Source organism: Carassius gibelio, chromosome B25 (genome assembly GCF_023724105.1).
Source record: "Carassius gibelio isolate Cgi1373 ecotype wild population from Czech Republic chromosome B25, carGib1.2-hapl.c, whole genome shotgun sequence".
In the NCBI taxonomy this organism is placed as follows: domain Eukaryota; kingdom Metazoa; phylum Chordata; class Actinopteri; order Cypriniformes; family Cyprinidae; genus Carassius; species Carassius gibelio.
The window spans coordinates 12,989,959-13,013,568 of NC_068420.1; the positions used below are offsets into that span (position 1 = coordinate 12,989,959).

At 37.8% G+C, this 23,610-nt stretch overlaps 1 protein-coding gene across 3 annotated transcripts in view; it reads left to right on the forward strand.

The window, feature by feature from the left end:
* Window positions 1-23,610, forward strand: part of LOC128014013 (transcription initiation factor TFIID subunit 4-like) — a 43,307-nt gene that overhangs the window by 8,808 nt on the left and 10,889 nt on the right. For all 3 annotated transcript variants that reach the window (XM_052597246.1, XM_052597244.1, XM_052597245.1), the window contains exons 9-13: window positions 6-175; window positions 2,440-2,570; window positions 3,892-4,017; window positions 6,214-6,270; window positions 11,567-11,686. In XM_052597246.1, coding sequence (XP_052453206.1) covers window positions 6-175; window positions 2,440-2,570; window positions 3,892-4,017; window positions 6,214-6,270; window positions 11,567-11,686 — 604 coding nt within the window. The remainder of the gene's footprint in view (window positions 1-5; window positions 176-2,439; window positions 2,571-3,891; window positions 4,018-6,213; window positions 6,271-11,566; window positions 11,687-23,610) is intronic.

Below are 23,610 nucleotides of genomic sequence, written 5' to 3' on the forward strand. Positions count from 1 at the left end.
TGCAGAGATGATGACGACATCAATGACGTGGCGTCCATGGCTGGTGTGAACCTAAATGAGGAGAACGCCCGTATCTTGGCTACGGGTTCGGAGCTGGTGGGCACTCAGATCCGTTCCTGTAAGGACGAGGCCTTCCTCCCTGCCAGCCTGCTCCACAAACGTCTCCTGGAGACTGGTACGCAATAACCCGTCGCTGCAATACTCTCATCGGCAGTCTGGCAGTGTGCTTGTCAGGATCAGTTTCTCCTGGCAGGTTTACACTCATAAAGAGGTTTAGGCTGTACCGCCACTGTGTGGGCAGTTAATATTCTGTCTAATTACTGTATCAGTGTTGACTGACGTTGTTTGAGGGCGGATCTTTAAATGGGTGTGGGATTATGAATGGATTTAAACAAAAAGCTGATGAAAGCTGGCCCGATGAGACAGGAAAGATGTGTCACTCTTTCTAAGCTTTATGATTCGGCTGCTTGTTTTAAATGCCACACAGAGAGAAAGCTGTAAAGATGATAGATATTTTTGGGCAGATTTACAGTCAGGCACATGAAAAAAAGTATACAATTTTGAACACTAATACTTTGTACTGGATGATTTTAAAGTCAATGAGCCAATCAGTGGCCTAAAACCTTAACTGTTTTCAGTCATAAAGAAGCACTGTATAATTAGGCTAGATTAATATTTCTTAATGTTAACTGCATTTTTGGCCAAATTATATATATTTATGCAATATGCAATTTTACAATTAGTATTTTTACTATTGCTGTTAATTCCTATCTATTTATACATGTACAAAATGACAAAGTAGGCAAAGCATTCTGGGCATTTACAATTATTTTCTTTTTTTTTGATGACTAATTAACTTTTTTTTTTTTTTTTTGTATTTATTATTATAGTATTTTTTTCTATTTTTATATTTAGAGTGACTCACCCTAAACTTAAAAAGCAGAGATTCAGAGATTGATGATGTTCCAGTGTTCTCTCCTTGATCTCCGCCTAAGACTAGGGCACTTCCTAGTGCACTTCCACTGGTCACTCCCTTGCTAAGTCAGGCTAATGAATGTTCTGTGTCCCGAGTTTGAGGCCTCCTCAGGCTGCGTATGAATACTTTATAGGCCGTCTTCTGATGGCTCTCTGTTAGTTTGCTGTGTGCTGAAATGTGCGCTTGCCTCGGGCCTCTTCCCTGACAAGGTCACTTGCATACACTCTGAATGTCCCTGCCTAAACAAACAATGCACATTTCAAGGACTGGGTGCCGTCGAATCTTCATATGTATAGATGCCACATGTAAACAAAAAGGATTTTCTGCATTTCAGAGTAAATGTGAGCACGCTTGCCCTCATAAGTCACAGTCATGCTAGTGGTGCTGAAGGTGATGCTGAAGTCTTCTAGATAGTTGCTGTGTGGTTCTTTGGGTATTCCGGAACACTCACTTGCTTTGTGACCAACACTAACAACTCAAGCATGAATGTTATGTTTTGAGTGTGATCTGTACAATGCTGGTTGCAACTGGCCACATTGATATAATCAAAAATTCCGTATAAAACAAAAAACTTAATATTGTGAAATGTCATTTATTTTTCTGATGGCTAAGCTGTCATTTTAATATAATTATTTGATGCTCATATTGCACAGTATTACTGTTGTGTACTTAGTATGCAAGCTAAATATTACTCATAATTCCTTGGAAATAAAGATTAGTGGAAGTCTGCTGTCTTTTCTCCATTACTAAATAGGAAAAGGTGTTTACCAACACAAAAAAGGGTCCGGAATCAAGTCCAGACTCCTAAATTCTATACATGCAGTCTGCAAACATACCGCACCAGCATCTCATTAATAATGATTAGTTAACCTTTGCATAAATCACTTTAAAGATGTCTTAAAGAGCATGAAGAAACAGGAGACTGTCATAGATGTGAAGCAGGTCTTTGGATCCCTCTCATCCAAAAAAGCGCCTTCCATTATTGTATTTAAGCAAACTCTTTCTCCCCCTGTGTGCTTGATTTAGCACACAGTGCATACCAATGAGTGCCTGCGGATATGTGCTATTACATGGAGCCCGGCTGTGGTTGTTATGCTGTCGCCAGGGGGGTGGAGTGTGTTAAAAATGTAAATCTTCCTCCGGGGGAGTTCTGTGTGTGTGTGTGTGAGATGATTTCAGCTTGATGGCTGGAGGAGGGAGCGGGGAGGAGGTGTGTTGCGCCACCTGCTGGATATGATGTGGAGAGAGTGATGGGAAGTGAGTGTGTGGGTGTGACAGATGCAAAGTGTGGCAGTGAAGTGTTTACTAGTTAAATGAGGTCATATCATGAGGTAGGTTTGAGAAGCAAAACAATAATTCTTGTCTCTTAATTGGTTTGGTGCTCCAGGCTCAGAGAATCACTTTTCTTCACTTTTCCTCTACCTTCCTGAGCGACTTTAACACCAAACTTTGTGTTGTTTCAGCCAAGAAGTTCGGCGTGACGGAGATGTCAATGGAGACGGTCACTCTCATTTCTCACGCCACTCAGTCCAGGCTGCGCTCCGTCCTGGAGAAAGTCTCGGCTGTTGCACAACACCGCGTTGACTCCTGCAAAGTAAGAACCAGTACTTGAGCCGAACCACAAACTGACTTTTCTCATTATACATCCTTTATCCTGAAAATACAACTGTTAATGTTAACCCTAACCTGAGTCTTGATCATGGAAGATGCACTAATAAGAGTAGACCACACTAGTAAGACTTGAAAGGGTAAGAATTTTGTTGTACAGCATCCTACTAACTACTTATAATTCCTATTTTAACACCAAAGCAAAAATCAATCATAATTAGTTTTTTTTTTAACTGATTAGTTATTCTAACATGATTAAAGATGTGCTTTGGTGTTGATGACATAACTTGGAATTATGGACTGAAATATTATAAATATAATAATTGTGAAATATTAATAATTTAGAAATAATGGAATATATTCCAAAATGTGATTTATTTCTGTAATGACAAAGCAAAATTTTCAGCAGCCATTATTCCAGACTTCAGTCTCATATGATCCTTCAAAAATTCTGATTTGGCTGTCAAGAAACAAACAAAACCGTTGTGTTGCTTGACGTTTTTGTGGAAACCTTAAGAGATGCGTCAATCCTAAAATAACCAAATTGGTATTGATCGTAATCGGTTGTAATTGTTAATGTGAAAAAGACAGATTTTATTCGTTATTTAATTATCGTATCTTAAATGATCCTGGTTTTGTTCAACTTTTGTTAATCATAGACTGAAATTAATGGAGCTTGAGGAAAAAAACTGTGGAAATCTAGACTTTCATTTTGTACTTAGAAGAAAAAAAAAATTACGCAAAGAGGACGCATGGTGTCATGTTGCTATTTGTTCCATTCTGATTTTGCAATAAACTGTTCAAAATGAGTAACTGGCACGGCTTTATGTAGTCAGCCTGTTGACATCAGCGAAAAACAAGCCCAACTTGATTGGAGACGGGAAAAGTAGGCCCTGTGAGTGAGGCGCAGCCTCAGCGCAAAAGAAAGCACGCAGGAAGAGATGAGAAGAGCAGTGCCGTTCCTGCTGCTAATAGGCTATAGCCTCAGAAGTGCATGAAAATATGTGGGTTTCTGTGTGTGTGTGTGTGTGTGTGCATCGCTTGGCTCCGCTGCGCCTCACGCTGCTCTTTTACCTGCAACGCTAGAGAAACCATCGCAGGAAAAAAAGTCAGGGGTTGCCTCCAAGTAACACTGCGAAACACAGTTATTACATTAACTCTGGGTGACCTACTAACTTCACTTTCATTTACACACGAAAGGGAAAAGAGTTAAACTTTAGGCGAACTGAAAAAAAGTTTGTTCACTCTTATAACAACATAAAGGTGATGAACACGTTGATGAGGCGTTTTGTTTTTACTTTGACCAGGATGAGGATCTGTACGAGCAGACGTCGGATGTGCGGACCCAGCTGAAGTTCTTTGAGCAGCTGGAGAAGATTGAGAAGCAGAGGAAAGATGACGAAGAACGGGAGCTGCTAATGAAAGCCGCGAAAGTAGGTTTGAGTGATGCGGGAGTGGCCGTTGGCGCCAGTCTGCCCATCAGCGCCTTGCCAGTGAACGCTGGCTTTTCCCGCACGTGTTGGCCACTGTTTAAAAGAAACCGGTTTTTGCTTTTAAGCCTTGGAGAGAAAAGGCAGTGTTATTAAGACACAAGATTGCACTTGGTCTGCTTCATACTGTAGCAAATTGCAGTAATGGCAAAGCCAGAGGGATTTATCCAGTCTCGAGTTGATTTGATTGTACTGTTGCCTGGACTGGAGTACATCAGGGGAAAGGAAATGAGTCTTCTTTTAGGGAGCGAGAGAGGATGTTTTAAATTTGCCTTGAAGTTGCTTTCTTTCTAAGGAAGTGACACTATCTCACTCACTGAGTTTGTTGGGGGGGGAAAATTGTTATATGTAATGGATGAACCTTAAGGCATCACTACCTTTTTGGCACCAGTCAATTGAATGCAGCTTATAAATTAATCAAGACTACATGACTTTTTTTTTTTAACTGCTATGTAGGTAGACATGAGGTTTAGTTCTGGGTTTTAAGCCATATTGGCAGGGATGGGTTGGTAGGTGTTTTTTGATACTAAATTTTCATATCTTAGATGTAAAGATTCACAGATATTAAAGTTCTGGCTGATACAGATACGGTGAGCCAGTAATTATTTTCAAATTATATGACTAATAAATGGATGATGCCAAAATTCTGTAATAATTAAATACCCATTACACAAAAAGTTTAATATCAGCTTATGATAAATGTACAGTCAATTTTTGAGTGGAAAATCAAAGTTATTTTCTGTGGTAATCAACTATATCACAGATACTGCCAATACAATTTGTACTGAACAAATCCCATCTCTCTTAGTCTGTTCAGGAAGTTAATTTACTTGATATGTTCTGACAAATAACAGATAATTGTCCGATATTAAAATTATATATATATATATATATATATATAAAAAGTAATTGTTTTCCTTGCTAAAGGTGAGACATTGCAACATTTGTATTGTACAGTATCAAAAATGTATATTAATTTCGAGATTTACACTAACATTACATTTTACAGTGATATTAGTTCATTAGAAATTATTAGATTAACTTCAGGGGGTATAAGATTAAATGTACAAATATGAAGGAGGAACTGAGAATAAACAATATCCAAAATAATTAATAACCAAAATTGGTCGATACCATTCAATTTAAATTATTTATACATTTTTTTTTTTACAAATAATATCTGTAAAACTGGCCAATACTTAATGTACACATTTTTGTGGGACGATACTTGCATTGAAACCAGAACATTAAGAGGTTTTTACATTATTATTATTATTATTTTTTTTTTTACTGTATTTGAGTGAACCAAAACCAATTAAATCCCATCTCTCTATAAATAAATCTGTTCAGAAACGAAATTGCACATTACTTCCATCTCAGTTCCTAACTATTTCATTCGTGACAGTGGCACTTGAGACTGCATATAGATTCCAAAGCAGCAACAAACGGCTAGTAGCAACTTCCCAGCATGCATTGCTCTCCCTTGAAGTTTCACTCCTTAAGATAAAGTGGGGGTGTGACAGTTCCCCACAGGAATAGGACATGGCAACATGAAAGCAGAGGTAATTAGTTGACTTAAACGACAAAAGCTGATGATGATGATGCCGCCGACGTCCCGCTCCAGAGTGACTCCCAGTGCACCGCCGTCCCTATTCTAATTAATGCAGTCCGCTAATTGAGATGTCAGCCAGAAGATAATTGTTCTTATGTTTTCTGTTGCTGGACTCACAGAAATACTGTTTGGGAATAGACTTGACCCATTTACAATTAGTTTGTCATCATGGTAAAACTATTGTCGCGCTTAATGTTTTCTTAATGTACAGCAAAATTTTAAGTGAAGGGATGGTATTTTTTGTTCTTATTCTCTAGTAATCTGTGTTGTTTCATATTTGTAATCTGACATTTTTCCTGTAAAACACAAATTTGAAGAATATTTTTAGTTAAAAAAAATGAATCAATTTGGAATCGCATATTACTAAATAATGACAGTATATAAAATTTTGGATGAACTGTTTTTTTTTATGTTTGTTACCTTTTGATTGTTTTCTGAATGGATATTTCTGCTCTAATTTTGTTCATCTAAATTCTGGCTCTAATTTAAACCAGACGATTAGTTCTAATGTTTCTCTTTTCTTGCAGAGTCGCTCGAGGCAGGAGGATCCTGAACAGGCTCGGCTTAAACAGAAAGCTAAAGAGGTGAGCTTTATGGAAGACTATTTAATAGTACTAATAAAAGTGCTCGACATATATTTTTCATGATTACGCCATTGCTATGACTTTGACATCATTTAGTCTGACATTGAGACAAATGGTCTCATACGTTTCCTAACAAGTTTATTACCGCATGGCGGGGGGAAGTCATCATTTTGCTCAGATGTCACACCGCCCTGCTGCCATCATGAGTCTAATATGGGCTAATCTTTGGCTTGTGGGGGGCATGACATGTCTGAGCACTAGAGATTTTTCATCAGGTTTAATGGCAATGAAGGCTAAATGACTTCATTTCGTGGAAGAAAAGGGCAGGTATTTTGAAGAATAGTTGCTGTTTTCTATTCAGGAGGAATGGATGGGGACTGGTGCTGTCAATTTTCAAACTAGATACCAAAAATTATTTATATATGTGCTATATTTCAAGTTGTAAGAAGTCAAACAATAGCTTTGTTTCTGAAGCCTGAAAGCTCTAGTCCACAATTGTTGTTTTTGCATGATCAAGTGTGACTAGAAAAAAAAAAATCCTTTTGTGACTTTGCATATACATTTGAATTTTTATAGAAGTGACTTGTTTCAACTTGGATTAGTTGGGCAAAAAAAGAGTCCTCATTAGCACAGTGAACAGCTTTGAGGCTGTAATTTTCATTAAATGCCAAACAGGAACTAACAATTTTGGATACAGAAATTGGCCCATTTTTAGAAAAAAAAATCCTCCACACATTCCTCTGTTGTCATTTCCCCTCCGTTCTGTAAATAAGCAGTTTACACACCATATGTCGCTATGTCACCGTATGTCTCTGTTTGTACTCACGACCACTGTTAGATCTCATCCGTCAAAAAGGATCTTTTCTGAACCCCAGCGATCATTCGAAGCATGTTTTATTCAAATCTAGAGCCGCAGAGCCCATTGTCTCTCTGTTGCTGTGGATATAATGTTTGTTTCAGCACTGTTGTTTTTCTTACCTGGGGGCATATCGTTATGGAGAAAGAGAGAAACACTTCTTGAAGCTTCTTTGGTCTTCCTGCATCTCCTTTTTGCAGATCACAGTTCAGCTAACTAGACTAGTAAAGAGAAACGCTGGACAGCACAGTTCTATGTATTTATTTACATGGTTCAGCTCAAAGCAAAATGGCAGCTTCTCGTCTTTGTTGAAAACCTGTGTTAAAGCCTAGACAGCTGCCTCTGAACCTCTGTCTCTGATTTCTTACCTTGCTCTTACTGAAACAAAAAGTTGGAGTGGAACATGTCAAAAGGGTCATGTACTTTTTTTTATATAGGAGATTTTTAGGGATTCAGAAAATATATAATTTTCCAGTTAAGCTAGCAGTATTTTTTTTTTTTTTTTTTTTTGTACCCAGGCAGCAATGCGAGTGTAACATTCTACAAATAAAATATTAATGCAAATGCAAAAAATGTAAATATATTTGGACATCATATGTAAATATTTATAATTTTATAATCTATAAGTTTTTGTGTGTCCAAAAAAATATTTATAATAAAAAATATTTTTGCTTTGCTTAATTTGAATTTGACATTATACCGCTGTAAGCCCACACACACTTACTATATATATACACACACACACGTTAACGGCAGACTTATTTTTTTTTTCTTTTTGTTAAACATTTTCAAAATGTGTTTACAAGTTAAGCTAAACTTTTGATTAACCTTTTCAGTAATCACTTTTAACTATAGTGTATTTTAGAATTGTAAAGTTTTAAACACCCATGGAGGTTTTTTTTTTAATCGTATTTTAACCGAACAGATTGTTTGTTGATTCAGTTAACAAAACAAACCAATCAACATCTTCATTTAGCGCCTAAGATTTTCATAACTGCACGTGCTGTACACACATTCTGATACTAGTGGGATGTGAAAAGAGTTTTTGGAAACTTGCTTTTCTGTCTTGTGTTCTTGGATTGTTATATTGGCTCATTATCAAGGGTTTACGCCTTGTGCTTCACCTTGTTAATAAGGAGTTTTGGAAGGTGATAGATCCTCCGAACACCCCTGAGCTCAAAACTGCCACTCACTCGCAGAGAAGCTCAGCAGCTGATATTCAGCATATCAAAGACTCCCAGAATCACGCTAGAATTAGGATCAGGAATCGTGTTTCGTGTTTTCTCACGTCCTTGACTTCATCCAGCACCCTAATTGAACCGCTACACTCGACATCAACCTGTGCAGTTATTAAGGTGTTTCTCTCAGGCGAGTCATTCTGGTGGGCCGGACTGCAGATAAGGATCAAGAGAGATGGAGAGCAGCGCTGGCAGGCTCACTCTCTCTGCCTCTCTCTCTTGCGCCTGACCTTTTTAAATGATTATAGACTACAAGCATTTCTTTCTTCATCGCATCCTGTCTCTCTGTCTCACAAGTAGACAGGTGGGCCATTGAGAGAAAGACATTTCGACAAAACTAGTAGTTTGCGCAAGTCCACATCAACATCACCTCAAAGTGATATAGTAATATACAAAATAATTATATTTTTACATTTTATATATATAAACAATTTTATATATATATATATAAATACATTTTTGTTCAAATGTTTTGGTCAGTGCATAGACAATATTTTTTTTTTATAAGTATGCATTTTAAAATATGCATTTAAAAGAATCATACTGTAATAACTTTATTAATGTTTCTTTAGCGGCAAATCATAGAGATTTCTGAAGCATCATGTGACACTGAAAACTGGATTAATGATGCTGATTTGCATCACAGGAATAAATTATATTTCAAAACATTAAAATAGACATCAACTCTAAATTGTGAAATCTCTCTCTCTCTGTCTATATATATATATATATATATATATATTCAAAAAATGTGTTAACAGGACATACATTGTTAATATAATAAAATGACTGCATACAGATTATCAACTTCAACGGAGAGCGATGTATGCTGGGAGGGTGCTATTAGCCATTTGTTGATGCTTTGGAATCTATATGCAGTCTCAACATGATTATAATTATGATTATATTTTTAATTGTTACTAGTTATGATTTAAAAAACAACAACAAAGAACTGCATTTTAAGGTCAAGTGTGTAATTTATGACTGAAATAGTTCAGCACTTTGAAACACTGTCGACCATTGGTCATCCAAACAAATAGTCCTGCACCAAACTAGCACGACTGGTTAAGAAAACATTTAAAAAAATGACAAACTTTGGCTTTTGATAACTAGACTCTGTGAATTGAAAAGACTATGTAGAGCAATCATTGTTATTGCATACTATATTGAACACATACTGGTTTACAGTATGTACTGGGCAGTTAGTAGTATGCTACTATTTCATTCTGAACACAGCCGTAGTGTTGCACACTTCTGATTTTAAGGAAGCAAGTGGAGGTTCTCCAATCGATATTCACAGCGGTGAACAACCGTGTTAAAGTTGAGCAGCAGGTTTTGTGATTGAGGTCAGTCATTAAACCGTCATTATGTGGAGCTACAGTGCTCTGGATTACAGATGGCGTAACTAGGTTCCCCTTTCACTCCTCATCAAATAATCGAATATGAACGCAAGTCAGCGCTCTAGCTGCAGGCGGTGAGAGAAGATCAGCCGTAACAACCACACAGTCCCTGTCCTTCTGTTAAACACTGCAAGTCACTGTACTTTATCCGTACAAGGCCTCCTTACCTTGCATTACTTCTAATAAATTCATGCACACCCCACCATCGTCTCTTTTATGTGCCCTTGGGCCAATTCACCGTAGCTGTCAGGGTCAGGTGAAAGTTTAGTGCACCAGATCGCTGACATGCAGCGGTGGCGCTGGCCGTGTTTACGTGTCAGCTCACTCTCTCCGGGTCATCCATGCGTGTGCATGCCGTGTGCACCACTTCCCTTCCGATTAGCATAACCCTGACTTAATTAGCATGTAAACGTTGCCTTGAATTAGCGGTTTGTCAATTTCCCCCTCTTCATTATGTTATTTAGTTTGTATTTGTAAAAGGAGGGGCGGGCGGCGCAATTATTTGGACAAATTGTTTCTAGCAGCACAAGTGACAAATTCAGTCAATTAAAAGTAATCTACACAATGGAAATGTTTTACTCTGCGACTGATTCACGTCATTCCTTCAAAAGGAAAACAGTGTGTTACAATCGTTTTTATGTTGTTCTCCCATAGATCCGTCTGTAAGACTCAAATATGCCTTTATCAGTCGACACAAAGAAATTTGTTAATATTAAATCACAGTATACTAGATATATATAATCACTTTTATTAAAGTAAAGTTAATAAATCTATCTGTAAGTGAAAAAGGTCTGTTTTATCATAATCTAATACATTTTAATATATAATACAATTTTATAAAAATAAATTACTATAAAATATATGTGAATGCTATCTATATTTTATATACTAATGCTATATTTTAAATATACTGTGTGTGTGTATAAGTATATACACCGTCTGTATGGAAAAGAGTATTGGGACACCCCTTCTAATGAACAGATTATGGTTTAGTAATTTAGTAAAAACATAATTCCCTAGAATTTTATTATATGCTTAAACATTAAGATTTGTACTCATGGAAATGACTAAAGTAGTCAAACCTGTTCATTAGAAGATGGTGTCCCTATACTTTTGTATCCCCCACTTCACTTCATGACTCCAGCGGCCGCTGTGGCTTGGTGAACACACTTTCAGATGGGTCCGTTGATGACACACAAAGCCGTTCTTGCTGCTAGTGTTTTTTTTTTTTTTTTTGCGAGTTCATGGCCACAGTGGTGTAAGTGTCAGGGTGAGGAGAGGTGAGGACTCTGCATTCTGTGCCCGGCAGCGCTCACTCTGAGCGGAGAAACAGAGGACGCACCGCCCCCTCCTCATCCACCCCTCCCGGCGTGGCTGGCTCTGTCACTGCCTGCTAGGGTGAGATGACTTTACCTGCAGGCTGTGCTTTTTGAAAATCGCTCACTCTCTCATTCTCAAACACTCACTCACTTTCTCCCTCATTCCCTCATGGAAAGAAATTGAATTAAGCACCCAGATATGGCAAAAGCTCTGAGTTATTTGCTGCATTGAAGCTGTGCGTGATGTTCGGAGCTTCATTTGCTCTATAGAACTCTTCGGGGCAGTTTGGAATAAATGTAAAATACACTGCATACAAATATTTGAACATGATAATTCGTGTAAGGGAATGTAATACACAGTAATGCTTATTTAGGAACTTGTTATTCACAGACCTACACTATGTATAAATTGTCTGTTTCTCATGAATGGCTTTGATATAGCGTTCATGCAGTTAATATTGATTTGATGTTCTTGCCATTCAGATGCAGCAGCAGGAACTCGCCCAGATGAGACAGCGGGATGCCAACCTCACAGCCCTTGCCGCCATCGGACCCCGCAAGAAACGCAAGCTTGATTCTCCTGGGGCCTCAGCAGGTGCAGAGGTAAGACCCTCAGGCCCTTATTTATATGGACCTCCATACTAAGGTTCATGTGAGCCAACACCAAGTAGATTAAAGCATGTCAGCTCCTGAAGGGTAAGATTTTTACTTCTCAAAGTCCCAAGAAAGGAATTTTTCAAATCCCGCGAATATTCAGAATGGACAACAAAAGCAAATCTTAAGGATACAAAATGTACGTCGTCCTTGGCAAGATTTTAAATAGTGCAGCAGTGACTGTCCAGTTTTAGATGCTTTAAAAAAAATATTCTTCATCATTCTTTAATAAAAACATAAAGAATTAAAAGCCATAAAACAAATAACCAGATCTTAGATGGTTCACATTATAAACATAAAATAGAAACATGAATTGGAATAAAGACTGTAAAAGATTTTATACTTTTGTGTGAGAATTACAAAGAACTTCAAATGTTGTCAAAATCTATGGTAAAATTTGGTAGAACTTGGAATCACACTTTAATTTGGGAACCAAGTCTCATTATTAACTATTAGCTACGTTGTTTGCTTCAAACGTCCTATTTGCTGGTTATTAATAGTTAGTAAGGTACTTATGTTTAGGTATTGGGTAAGATTAAGTGATCTAAAATATGGTTATGCAGAATAAGGTGTTAATATGTTCTTTATTAGTGCTAATAAACAGCCAATATGCAGTTAATATGCATGCTAGTAAGCAACTAGTTATTAGTAAGAATTCGTCCCTAAAGGGTTACCAAAAAAGTATCATAACAATGAAGAAATGTAAAATGTTTCAAAAGATTTCCGTTTGAAATAAATGCGGTTTAATTCGTTAATCTTAAAAATAATCTATAATCTTTTCCACAAAATTATAACAAATGATATTGATGATAACATTTTCTTGACCACTAAATCAGCATTTTATGTTATAGGTTATATAATTTTTTTTATTTTTTTATAATATTACTGTTTTTACTGTTTTCATAAAAATAAATACTGCCTTGGTGAGCACAAGATACTTGTTTGAGTAACATTTAAAAATGTTATGACCCTAAATAAGTTTCTAAAATATAAAACCGATGTATCTGGCACTGATATTTATTAGCCAATTTTTGATTATTTTAAAGCCGTCAACATATCAGAAAAAGCATGAAAAATATAGTTTGTCAGACAGCATAGTCATCCAACGAGTGAAATGCTGCTCTCAGCTGTAAATTCATCATAGGTAAGTCGCAATGGCAATGCATCGGCATTATAGTTTATCCAGGATATGTCACGAACCGGCTGACAGTATTAGGCTGACATTTAAGTGAAAATGAATCGCAGGTAACATGCAGCTTTTTGTTGAAACCAGTGTAAAACACTGATTTACACAAGGTCACATCATGCACCTGCAGCATTTCTGTGAACGGAGAAAACAATACAACTATAAAGGCTATGTAAAAAATTAATACATAGGCCTGTACACAAAATATATTTCACTTAAATCATTAACAATTTTTTTTGCTGATTTTCGGATAATTGTAATGCGCTCCATAGTTCACAGAAAAAAAGCGTGGCTGCAAAAATAAGTTTTCTTTATTTTACAAAAGCTTTACAGTTTTAAATGATGATTTGCTTCTATCTGTATGACTAACCTGCATTGGTATGACCATAAGTTATGGAGCAACAGTTGGGAAAACGATGCCGTGTCAGGTTGTCTACTGCCACTGGCGGTAATGCACGTGACGTCACTCTATAACAGGCATAATACAAAGTATTAAATACAAGTGTAATAACAGTAGTATTTGCAAATTTGTTTTAACTAGACTTTAAATTTATGGTAATTCACAATTACCTCAAACACCATACACAGCGTTCAGTTTAGATTGGCAAATCTGAGAGCAGGAAAATACAGTTTATGAATTCAGCAACCTAATTTTGTTGTTGGGACCTTCTTGGGAAACCAAATACTACAATCGCCGCGTCACAACAGGTTAAGTCTGTCCACACAGGACATCTGAACTCTGTGTCAGTACCTCATAAATGGGATGAGGCAGTTTACTTTCAGGGATTTTTCTTGTCGTGTCATGCCGCATCCAGTGTAACACTGATTATAATGAGTATTTTGTATTTTTGTTAATTCATTTGGAATTCAGCTATTAAATATGACTTTTTTTTTAACACGTGCACAAAAAAGAATTTGGCATCGTGGTAATAAGATAAAAATCTATGGTTGTAACAAATGCCCCGACCAGTCACATGCTAACTAAATTTTTTGCTTGAGCAAAGCTTAATTTTGCTTATTTAGTAAATCAAGCCATTGCCATTTTAATTTCTTTGTAAATACTGTCTTCACATGCTGCTGCCCATGGCATATTATCAATAAGAGACATGTCAGATGATATCGCACATAAACGATCATTACCACTTTCAATAATGACAGTAGGGGCTGTGTTCTAATGACCCACCACATGGCTTAGATCTTCTCTTTACTAGCATTTCAGCAATCTGCTGCTGTGAAGGGCACTAAATGTCCCTTTATGGAGAGCATAAATAACCAAATAAAAGCATTATTTATGCTCTGTGAATGCACTGCCGACCTCTTTCACTATGGATTACCTTCATCCACCCACATAAAACATAACCAAAACAGATCAGCAAACCTGATGCTTTCGCAGATGAATTTTTGGCATCACAGGTAGGAACATTTGCATCTCACATGTCCAGAATGTAGTCAAAGAGACGTCTTCTCTCTTCATATTCATCCCATCATTTCTGTCTTTCACATCCAACTCAACGTTGCCCTCGGCGCTGCCCCCTCCCAACACACACACACCCCCTCAATGTGGAGCAAAGTGAATATGACTTCTCTAAAGGGGTCGGTCCTCGCCTAGGGGTCCGTGGCTGGGCCTGCTCTGAAGGGTCCAGTCAGAGATTTCATCTCCACAGCAATGTGCCTGAAGGGCAGCATGGCCCGAAGCAGGAGACAGCCATGTCATAATGGCTCCACTCATTCTTCCCCCACCCCCGCATCCTGACAGCAAAATACCTTGTCCTTGCTCCACGTTCAGTTTTAAACAAAAGCTTCCTGTGGTGTCATTCTGCAGGGATCTTCACTGGGATAAAATGTACAAGCTCTTGTTTACAGCGGTTAAGGAAAGGGTGGCGTTTTCTGCTTGCTCTTTGTCTGACATAGATGCCCTCGAGGTGGTTTGTTGTTTGAAGGCTATTCCATCTGTCTTTGGGTTCATGAAGCATTTAGGCCAGAGGGCAGCCCTGCAGGACCCGCTCGAGGGTAGATTAGTCACAAGGGCAGGTGATGAGGATGTTTCTGAAGGGCGAGTTGAAGGGCACACTGTAATAAAGGCAGCTGAGTTCCTGTGGGCCTGCATACCAGACTGAGCCTACGGGCAGATCACACATGAGGGTTCAGAGTTGAGCTGTCCTAACATGAGCAGCCCATATTAACATGTTCATCCCAGTCCCGAGGCCAGGGCGATGGAGAGGACAACAGATTGAGAAACAATCCATGTGGAAAAACAGGAAGAGAAGATGTTTTTGTATTGTGTCTGGTGCACTTCTTGTATTATTACGGTTATATTTCTTGAAGGTTGCCATGGTTTTTGACACCAATGAACCATGAGTTTTCTGGCCAGTTACATGTTGAGGACAAGTAATGATGGTCTCTAAGTCCAGTGGCATGCATGGGGAGAGGGCAGTGTGGTTGGGCTCAAGTCCCTGCACCTTTAATTCTGCGCACTATGTGCCCCCGGACCACGATTTCTACCAAGGGCCCCCCCACCAACATCCGGACCATGATTTCTACCAAGGGGGACACCCCCCACCACATCCCCAGCCAATCAGAATTCATCCTGCTTTGAAAAGAGCATTTAAAGTGGCAGACGGCAAAACATTAAGGGATATTTCGCCCAAAAATGAAAATTACCCCATGATTTACTCACCCTCAAGCCATAGTATTTATAGGACTTTCTTTGGAGTTAAAAAATAAAATTTCTCTTCCAAGCTTTATTATGGCAGTGAATGAGGGATCAAGATTTTTAAGCACAAAAAAAGTGTATCCATCCATCATAAAAAGTACTCCACATGGCTCTGGGTGCTCCTGAAGTGAAGCAATGAGTTTGTGTGAAAAACATCCATAATTGTTGCGCTGTCATCTTAAGACTAATAAAATGTAGAGTATAGCAAAAACAATTTACTTCTTCACATGGTTTTCATACACCTAGGATGTCTTGAGGGGTAGTGAATCATGGGGTAATTTTCATTTTTGGGTGAACTATCCCTTTAACCAATGTTAATATGTGTTGGTATAGATGTTTCCTAATATAGGACGAATTATAGTGATTCTTGATGCCAACCAAACCACAAGCACTTTCTTGGTCTGCATATATTCCGTAAGTGTAACATGTTGTCCTTAACTTTCAGCTCAAGTCGAGAAAAGTGAGTATTGTGAGAAGGAAAAATGGAGACGGAAAGCAAGAAGAAATGTATCTCTCATACAAAAAAAGAAGGATGGGTATACGGTTGCCCTTCCCTGCAGCAGAATTAACAGGCATCACATGGAAAACAATCTCAGCCCCGGCTATGAAAGAGAGGAGAGGGCCATTAAAAGCAGCCTGGAGGGATGGACTGGACCCAATATCACTAAAGCAAGCTCTCACTCACTGAAGTGAGGGCTCGCTCACAGGCAAAGAACCGTGCAGAGTTCTATAGCCACAATTAAAATCTCCCCCTCTGCCAGATCGGCCAGAGGGCAGAGACTGAATGGGGGGGGGGGGTTGCAGACGTGGAATACCAAAGGCAGATTGAAATGTGTAGCCAGTAATGAGCACTACCAATGCACAGCTTTTGCAGCAGTGGCATGGAGTTTAAACATTACCAGTCATTGAACTGAGAGTGTGCTCTTGTTCAGTATGTATCATTGAAGGGGTTGTTCACCCAAAAATTTACATCCTTTCATAATTTTCTCACCTTCATGTTGTCCTAAACCTGTATGACTTTGTTTTCTGGACCTTAAAGACAAATTACAGATAGGGACACACAGTAGATCAAATACTTTTATTATTTATTAATGGTATTGATAGATTTTATTATTTCAGGCTATTTTACAAATTTTTACACTTAGGTTACCTTTGCTGTCATCTAATACTAGGGATGCACCGTTACCACTTTAATTTTTGTCCAGTACTTTCATTTGTGGTACTTGTCGATACCGATACAGATACCTGTATTTTTACAGCATTTGTAACTTTTTTTTACAAACGTTGGCTATAGAGACAAAATAATATTAATAGTAAGAAGAAGAATCATGTTAGTTGGCTTCATTTAGCAAACAGATTTAGTAAACTAGATATTTCCTATTTCCACACTTAATTATACCTGTTAAAATGTAATATATAAGCTTTTGTTACTTTCAGTTTTCATTTTAATGGTGCATTAGAGCTGCTCCATTGGAGATGCTCAATAATACTATAATCACAAAACATTTTCCTAAAATAATGCAGGGAACCACACATTATGCATTATATGAGTACGCTATACTATTTTGGTGATTTTAATTTGCGTCACGCTCACTATACAGTCCCTCCAGAAAAACGCGGGTTATTTTTGTGATTGTTGCGGGCAAAAATCCTTGATTTTGCGGCAGGTTTTCTTAAAAAATGCGATGGAATATGCGGGATATTTTTGAAATCTTATGCGATGAAATTGCGGAAACTTGCAAAAACTGCGGTTTGAAGAAAAAGACACCCTGTTCTCACTAGGCTACTACCTTACTGTAAAGAGTCATTTCTTATGACTTCCTATGATAAGCAAGCATACTAAATCACAGAATATATAAGTTTTATTTCAGACCTTAATTAACACAACTTCTGTAAAAATGAATACAAATAAATTATACACACAAATATACAAATGCTGTTTTACAGGAATTGCAAAGTGCAATCTCTTACTGCAGCGTAAATTATTTTACATACTACTAATATACTTACAACTGTAAGGTTTTGGTACTATTCTGTAACAAAAAAGTACAATCTTACAACTGTAGAGGTGCATCAACTTCTGAATGAAACTACAACAGTCCACTGTGAAAATGAAAGCTAACTGCGTAGCCTTTAACACTGGCCTATCATTCGCCGTCCTCATCCTCATCCCTCTCTCAAAATAATTTGCCCCCACTGTCATGTAACACACCGGGTAACTGCTTCGCGCGGTCTTTTGCACTTATTTTTGTTGGCAGATGAGAATGATTTGCGTCCTTCACCCTGGTTTCACCACGGGGTTCGCAGATGATGTTCACGTCGCGCAATTACGTCACTTCATAAGGTTCCCATTGGGAAATAATGGCGATTTACTTGTGTGAAGTAAACGCAACATTTTTCAACTTTCTGCTAAGATATATGTGACTTTTTTGCAACAAAAATGATTATTATTAAGAAATCATGCTACCTCTGCATATTCTGCTTCCTGAAATCTGCAATTTATGCGGCGAAAGTGCGGCGTATTTGAAAAAATGCGACCACCGCATAAATATGCGGCCCTTGGCTGATTATGCATTAAATCACGCGATCGCATAATCGCATTTTCTGGAGGGACTGACTATACGTGGACCCTCGTGTAATAAATAAAAACCATAATTTTAAAACAAACTAAACATGTTTGCATTCGTGCAGAATGAGAGAGACACTTCTAGCCCAGCATATTCCACACAGTCTGCTAGTTTCATTTTTGCTTTAATCGTGTATGCTTGCCATTTAAAATAAATGTTTATAGTCAATGCCCATAATTTTGCTCTGACACTCTCTCTCTCCTCTCCTCACTCTATTACGCATCTCTCGCTCTCCTTACCGTCAGATAACTTAAGAAACTTGTGCACTGTTTTGCTTGCTTGCCTTTTAAATATCTGACCAAACTACTAGGGCTGGGCAGTATATCAAGTTTGTACGATATATCGATATTTTCTTTATAAGTGATTCAATATGAGGCAATACAGTTTATATCGATAAACAGTAGTTTAATACGAACGCGTCAGAAATAATATGAAGACACAGACTGTGCTTCTTGCGGAGAAAGTGCTTAATCCAATTTGTTCTTAACATGTGACAAGCTTCATAATAAGGCCTTTAAAAACTGGTAGTTTATAATTTCCTTTCACAGTAGTTTAAGCGGCTCGGCCCGTTATATGCTCAGACAGAAAGGCTAAGATCCAGAAAGGAATTGAAAGATGTTGTTAAAATAGTCCATCAGCCATCAGTGATTCAACCGTAATGTTATGAAGTGACGAGAATAATTTTTGTATGTGAATAAAACAAGAATAACGGCTTTATTAAACAATGTCTCCACTGTCTTTCCACATCACCGTAGTGCCATTTTGAAGAATATAAGTTGGAAGCACAGCTTAAGGTCTTCTGTGTCAGACGCACTGCAAGTATACGTTTTCTACGTATATTTACATTGTGATTTAAAAAAAAAACAGCGCATCCTAGCTGCGCCGCTGATTCAAAAGAGCATATGCTGCCTGCGTCCAACTCATATTGTCCAAAATGGCGTTATACTGATGTGGAGAGACACAGAGGAGACGAATTGTTGAATAAAGTTGTTATTTTCATTTTATTCATGTACAAAAAGTATTCTCAATGCTTCATAACATTATGGTTGAACCACTGATGGCAGATGGACTATTCTGATGGTGCTTTTCATACTTTTCTGGACCATGTCAGTGTAACTTACTTGGCAGTCTATGGGACAGTTACAAGCCCTCCTGGTTTTCTTCCAAAATATGTTGAATTGTGTTCTAGGGACAAACTAAGCTTTTACGGGTTTGGAACGTCATGGTGGTAAGTGATTAATGACAAAACTTCATTTTGGGGTGGAGTATTCCTTTAAACTTTGCCCTTTCTTATGATCAACTGCATCTAACTTTCATTCAGATCAGCCTCCTCCAGTTCAACAACTGTTCCATAGAACCATGTTCCTAATCTTTTGTTTAGATGTATGTTCCAATACTTGAGCAAATAAAAGAAAATCCTGAATTCACTTGTAGTATTCAGGGTCTCATTTTCAGTCTCTACATGCATTAACCTTGGCCTACACATCATGCTTTATCTTTGTGGTTTGCTAACATTAAAGTTTAAAGATAAATCATTAATATAAAATTCATACAGATTCTCTTGTTTCTTGTGGCAGATTTTGCTGGTTGATTGGTGCTTCAGTGTTTTTTCATGCACAGTGATGTGATGAGTCTTGTGTGTGCTATCTGTGGGTTATCTGCATGTGTTTTGACATGATAAGAAGGAGCATGAAGAGTGTGTTATCAGTTTGTTGAGGTTGCGTGGAATAAGGTAATGCCAAAAATTGCCTCTTTCTGACCTCAGGCTAGCATTGCAAGTAGAGGAAGGTCTTTGTTAGTGGTAAGGGCTTTGTAAGAGTGATGATGTGTTCTGTTTTCCTTAATTTTATATTGATCAACTCCTGCTTTGACAGGCATTTTTTTCAACCAATATATTAAGGGAAGTCAAATTGGGTTTATTTGTTCGACCCAGATAAATCCGAGTTTTAGACTGAAAATGATCTTAAATTGGAGGGCTATTTACGGTCTTGTTGTTTTAGGAAGAACTCGATTGAAGATATATCAGAAATATTATCCTTTATTGGAGCCAGATATTGAAATTATATTCTTATTGTATTATGCAATTTATAGTAATTTTTTCTAACCATCAAATATTTATTTGTAGATCTGAATATTATGTTTTATTATGAAAAATGTAAAGCTAACTTCTGTTATAAACATCATCAATCTGTTTTGACCTACAACACATAATAGAAAGCTTTGAAGTCAATGAACACTCAATGGACTTACTGTAGATTGTACGGGGAGTTGACAAAATGGAAAATCCCTTGCAGTATGTAGCTATGATCAAATGAGGAACAGGGCCTCCAGAACATTTTCAGTTCTTCTTGGAATACTGGTAGAAAACTTTTGAAGTGTGAGGAGTGGAATATTGCATCATTCTCCACAAGGAAAAGTGCCTTGAAGGAGATGGAATTTGCTATTCCTACTGTGTGCTTGAGAAGTTAACATGATGGTTCAATGATGCTCAGATTGGCAACTTGGGCAGACTATAAATGCATTTGACCTTATCTTGGCTTCAAACGAAACATCTAACTGTATACCTGTCTGGATTTTAGAGAAGAGAAGAACATATTTTTTTCCTCCATTGCTCTGGGGTTTTGGTGGTGTTCTTGCTCCAGCTTAAGCATCTTTTGTTGCACTTTTGCACTTAACGAATGGCAGTCCTACCATATGTTTCTGTTTTCATGACCTGTTCATGTTCAGCTTGCCTGAGACATGCCGTTTTTTTTGTTGTTGTCCTGTTTGCTTCGATGCTTCGATGCTTCAAAGCATCATTTCATCTTTATGTACCTGTTAACGGCTAATGAAGATTCTGTGGGGTGTTTGGTGAGACAAATAAGGTGCTCTACATTTAGTTCCAATAATAACATCACAATAGCCCTCAAAGAGGAACGTTTTCAGCCATCGACTCTTTTAGAATGCAAGTGCATGCTTTTTGCCAGCTTATAATGATGCCCCTCTATTTTGCCCACATCAATGAAAAAGCATTCGGCTCCGTCAACAAAGTCAAGCCTTTGGCGCTTTTAAGATGCCCATCTCAGAAATTAATTACCTCCCTTGTTAATCTTCACTAATTAAAATGGTAAGTTTATTGGTTCATGATGGCCGTGGAAGGACAACACTCACCAAGTTCCCTCCAACTGCAAGAGTTTTGAGAAAGTTGTCTTCAGTGATGCCAGTCAGAACAAGGAAGCTCTTTTGAAAATATTGGCCTCATATAGCTGTTTCTACCTCAATAATTTCACTTTTGTTCTCACATATGGTGACATCCTTTGTTTCTTCTGTTTGTTTTGTGAAGAAAGGAAACAGTTGGTCCAAGATTAGCTGCAGAGGTTTCCTACATGTAGGCTAATCCATTAGTGTGGATAGGTTATTGGCTTCCTTTCTGCTGCTCAAATGGAAACCCATTAATGGAGGTAATGTGTGCCTCTGGTGAAGCCTATGGGCACGGAGGCAGTGGAGGGTGTATCTCTCATGGAGCAAACACACACTGGTGTTTAGAAGACTAACAGTCTCCTGAACCGATGAGCCAAATATTTCTTTCACTGTCACTTTCTTGCTCTCTTTTTTTTAATTCTTTATGCTTCTAGTTTTCTTTGTCTTTTACTTCATATATCTCTTACTTTCAACTGTTCTCTCTCTCTCTCTCTCTCGCGCTATTTTGCTTTCTCCTGACGCTCTCTGGCTGACACTGGCTTGGGTACAGAGTCACATTGATCTGTGAAAAATCCTTCAGGCAATCATGAAATATTAAATTCAAGTCGTACTCTACCACTTCTCTCCTTTCTCTCTCTCTCATTTTCTCTCTATCGCTTTCCTTCCCGTTTCTTCGTGTCCTTCCTTACATTTAGTTTATTCGCACTCCATTTCATCAGTTGGAACAAGTTACAACCTCACATAAGTCACACAGGCTGTGTTTTAAGCATTAGCATCTAAACCTAAAATCTAAATCTTACTAGTTTATTAACCAGAACACAGTTGCAAATCATTTAGTCTTATCCCAGGATTCAGTAGCGTAGTATTTTTTGTATTATTATTATTTTACATTTCCTGTTGGAATTTCCACAGTTGTTTTCGTGAGGGTAGTATATACTATGTTGCAATTTTGAGGGTTGATTATTATTTTTTTATATTGCCATTTATATTTGTATTAAATTGCATTTAAAGAAAAAGAGTGCAGATGTGTTGATAGCTTAAAGAGTAAAAACAGCTGTGGATCTTAATGGTTATATACACTTTTTTTTTAAGTTTAAGTTTTTTCTTTTTCCCCCACTCCCAGAGATCTCTGGTTGGTTGTGTAAATAATCTGTTTCATATTACCGCAATGACCCTCTGTGTATGTAGAAGCCAGAGGGGTATTGGCACCATCTTGGCTTACCCTCCTGATTCCCTCAAGCTGTTCAGCTACCATTACAGCTCATACTATTGCCATTTATACACTGTGTTTATTCTGGATTGAAACACAGTAGGCATACATTTTGCTGTTCATAACGTAATGGCAACATTATGTATATTAAATCCATTCCAATGATAAACAAAATGTCATATCAACTTATTTTGAGAGTTATGTAAGACACAAAATCTGCATTAGTGCAGTCATTCACCACCCTGTCTACTTTAAATGGAACGTTTTTTGTACTCCAAACTAAGAGTGTTTTAAAGACCATCGTGGTACAATCTTTGTTGAGCTACTTTTGTGTGTTTGTATAGCATTGCCCTCAAGCTTAATGTGTACCTTGTAGCCATGTAAGCTGTTGACAAGTGCTGTTTTTTATGTACAGGCAACACAATGTGGGAGAGCTGTTTGAATTGCACGCAGATGTAGGCAGAATGTTGGTTCCTCCCGCAAGTGCTGCCTGAAGCATCGCGGTTCTTTGTGCTGAGAGAGTGAAAGAGGGCAAGAAAGGGATATGCTGTTTCTAAAACGTGTACAGAATAGTTGTGAATCTGCAGCATGGATATTTACCACACAAATTCGAATGAATTATGTTGCCAGGGTGTCAAATTAGACACTTAAATTAAGCTTAAAACTGAAGAAGAAAAACAGAATTGGAGAGGTCTGGAGGAGATGTCAACTCCCACAGCCCAGATGATTCACAGTATGTGGCATCTTCTGACATCCTCTGACCCAAGTGTTTGGCACACATGCCACACTTTTGCATTGCTTTCAAGATTTTCCCAGTGGTTTCTGAGGCTGACTTAGTCTGAATTGGCATTCGTCATATATTCAATGGTTATTAGCAATGATTATGGCAGGTTTGAGAACTTGCATTGATACATGCCAATGATAGGTGCTTGGTCCATTGACTAAAACATGCTGTAT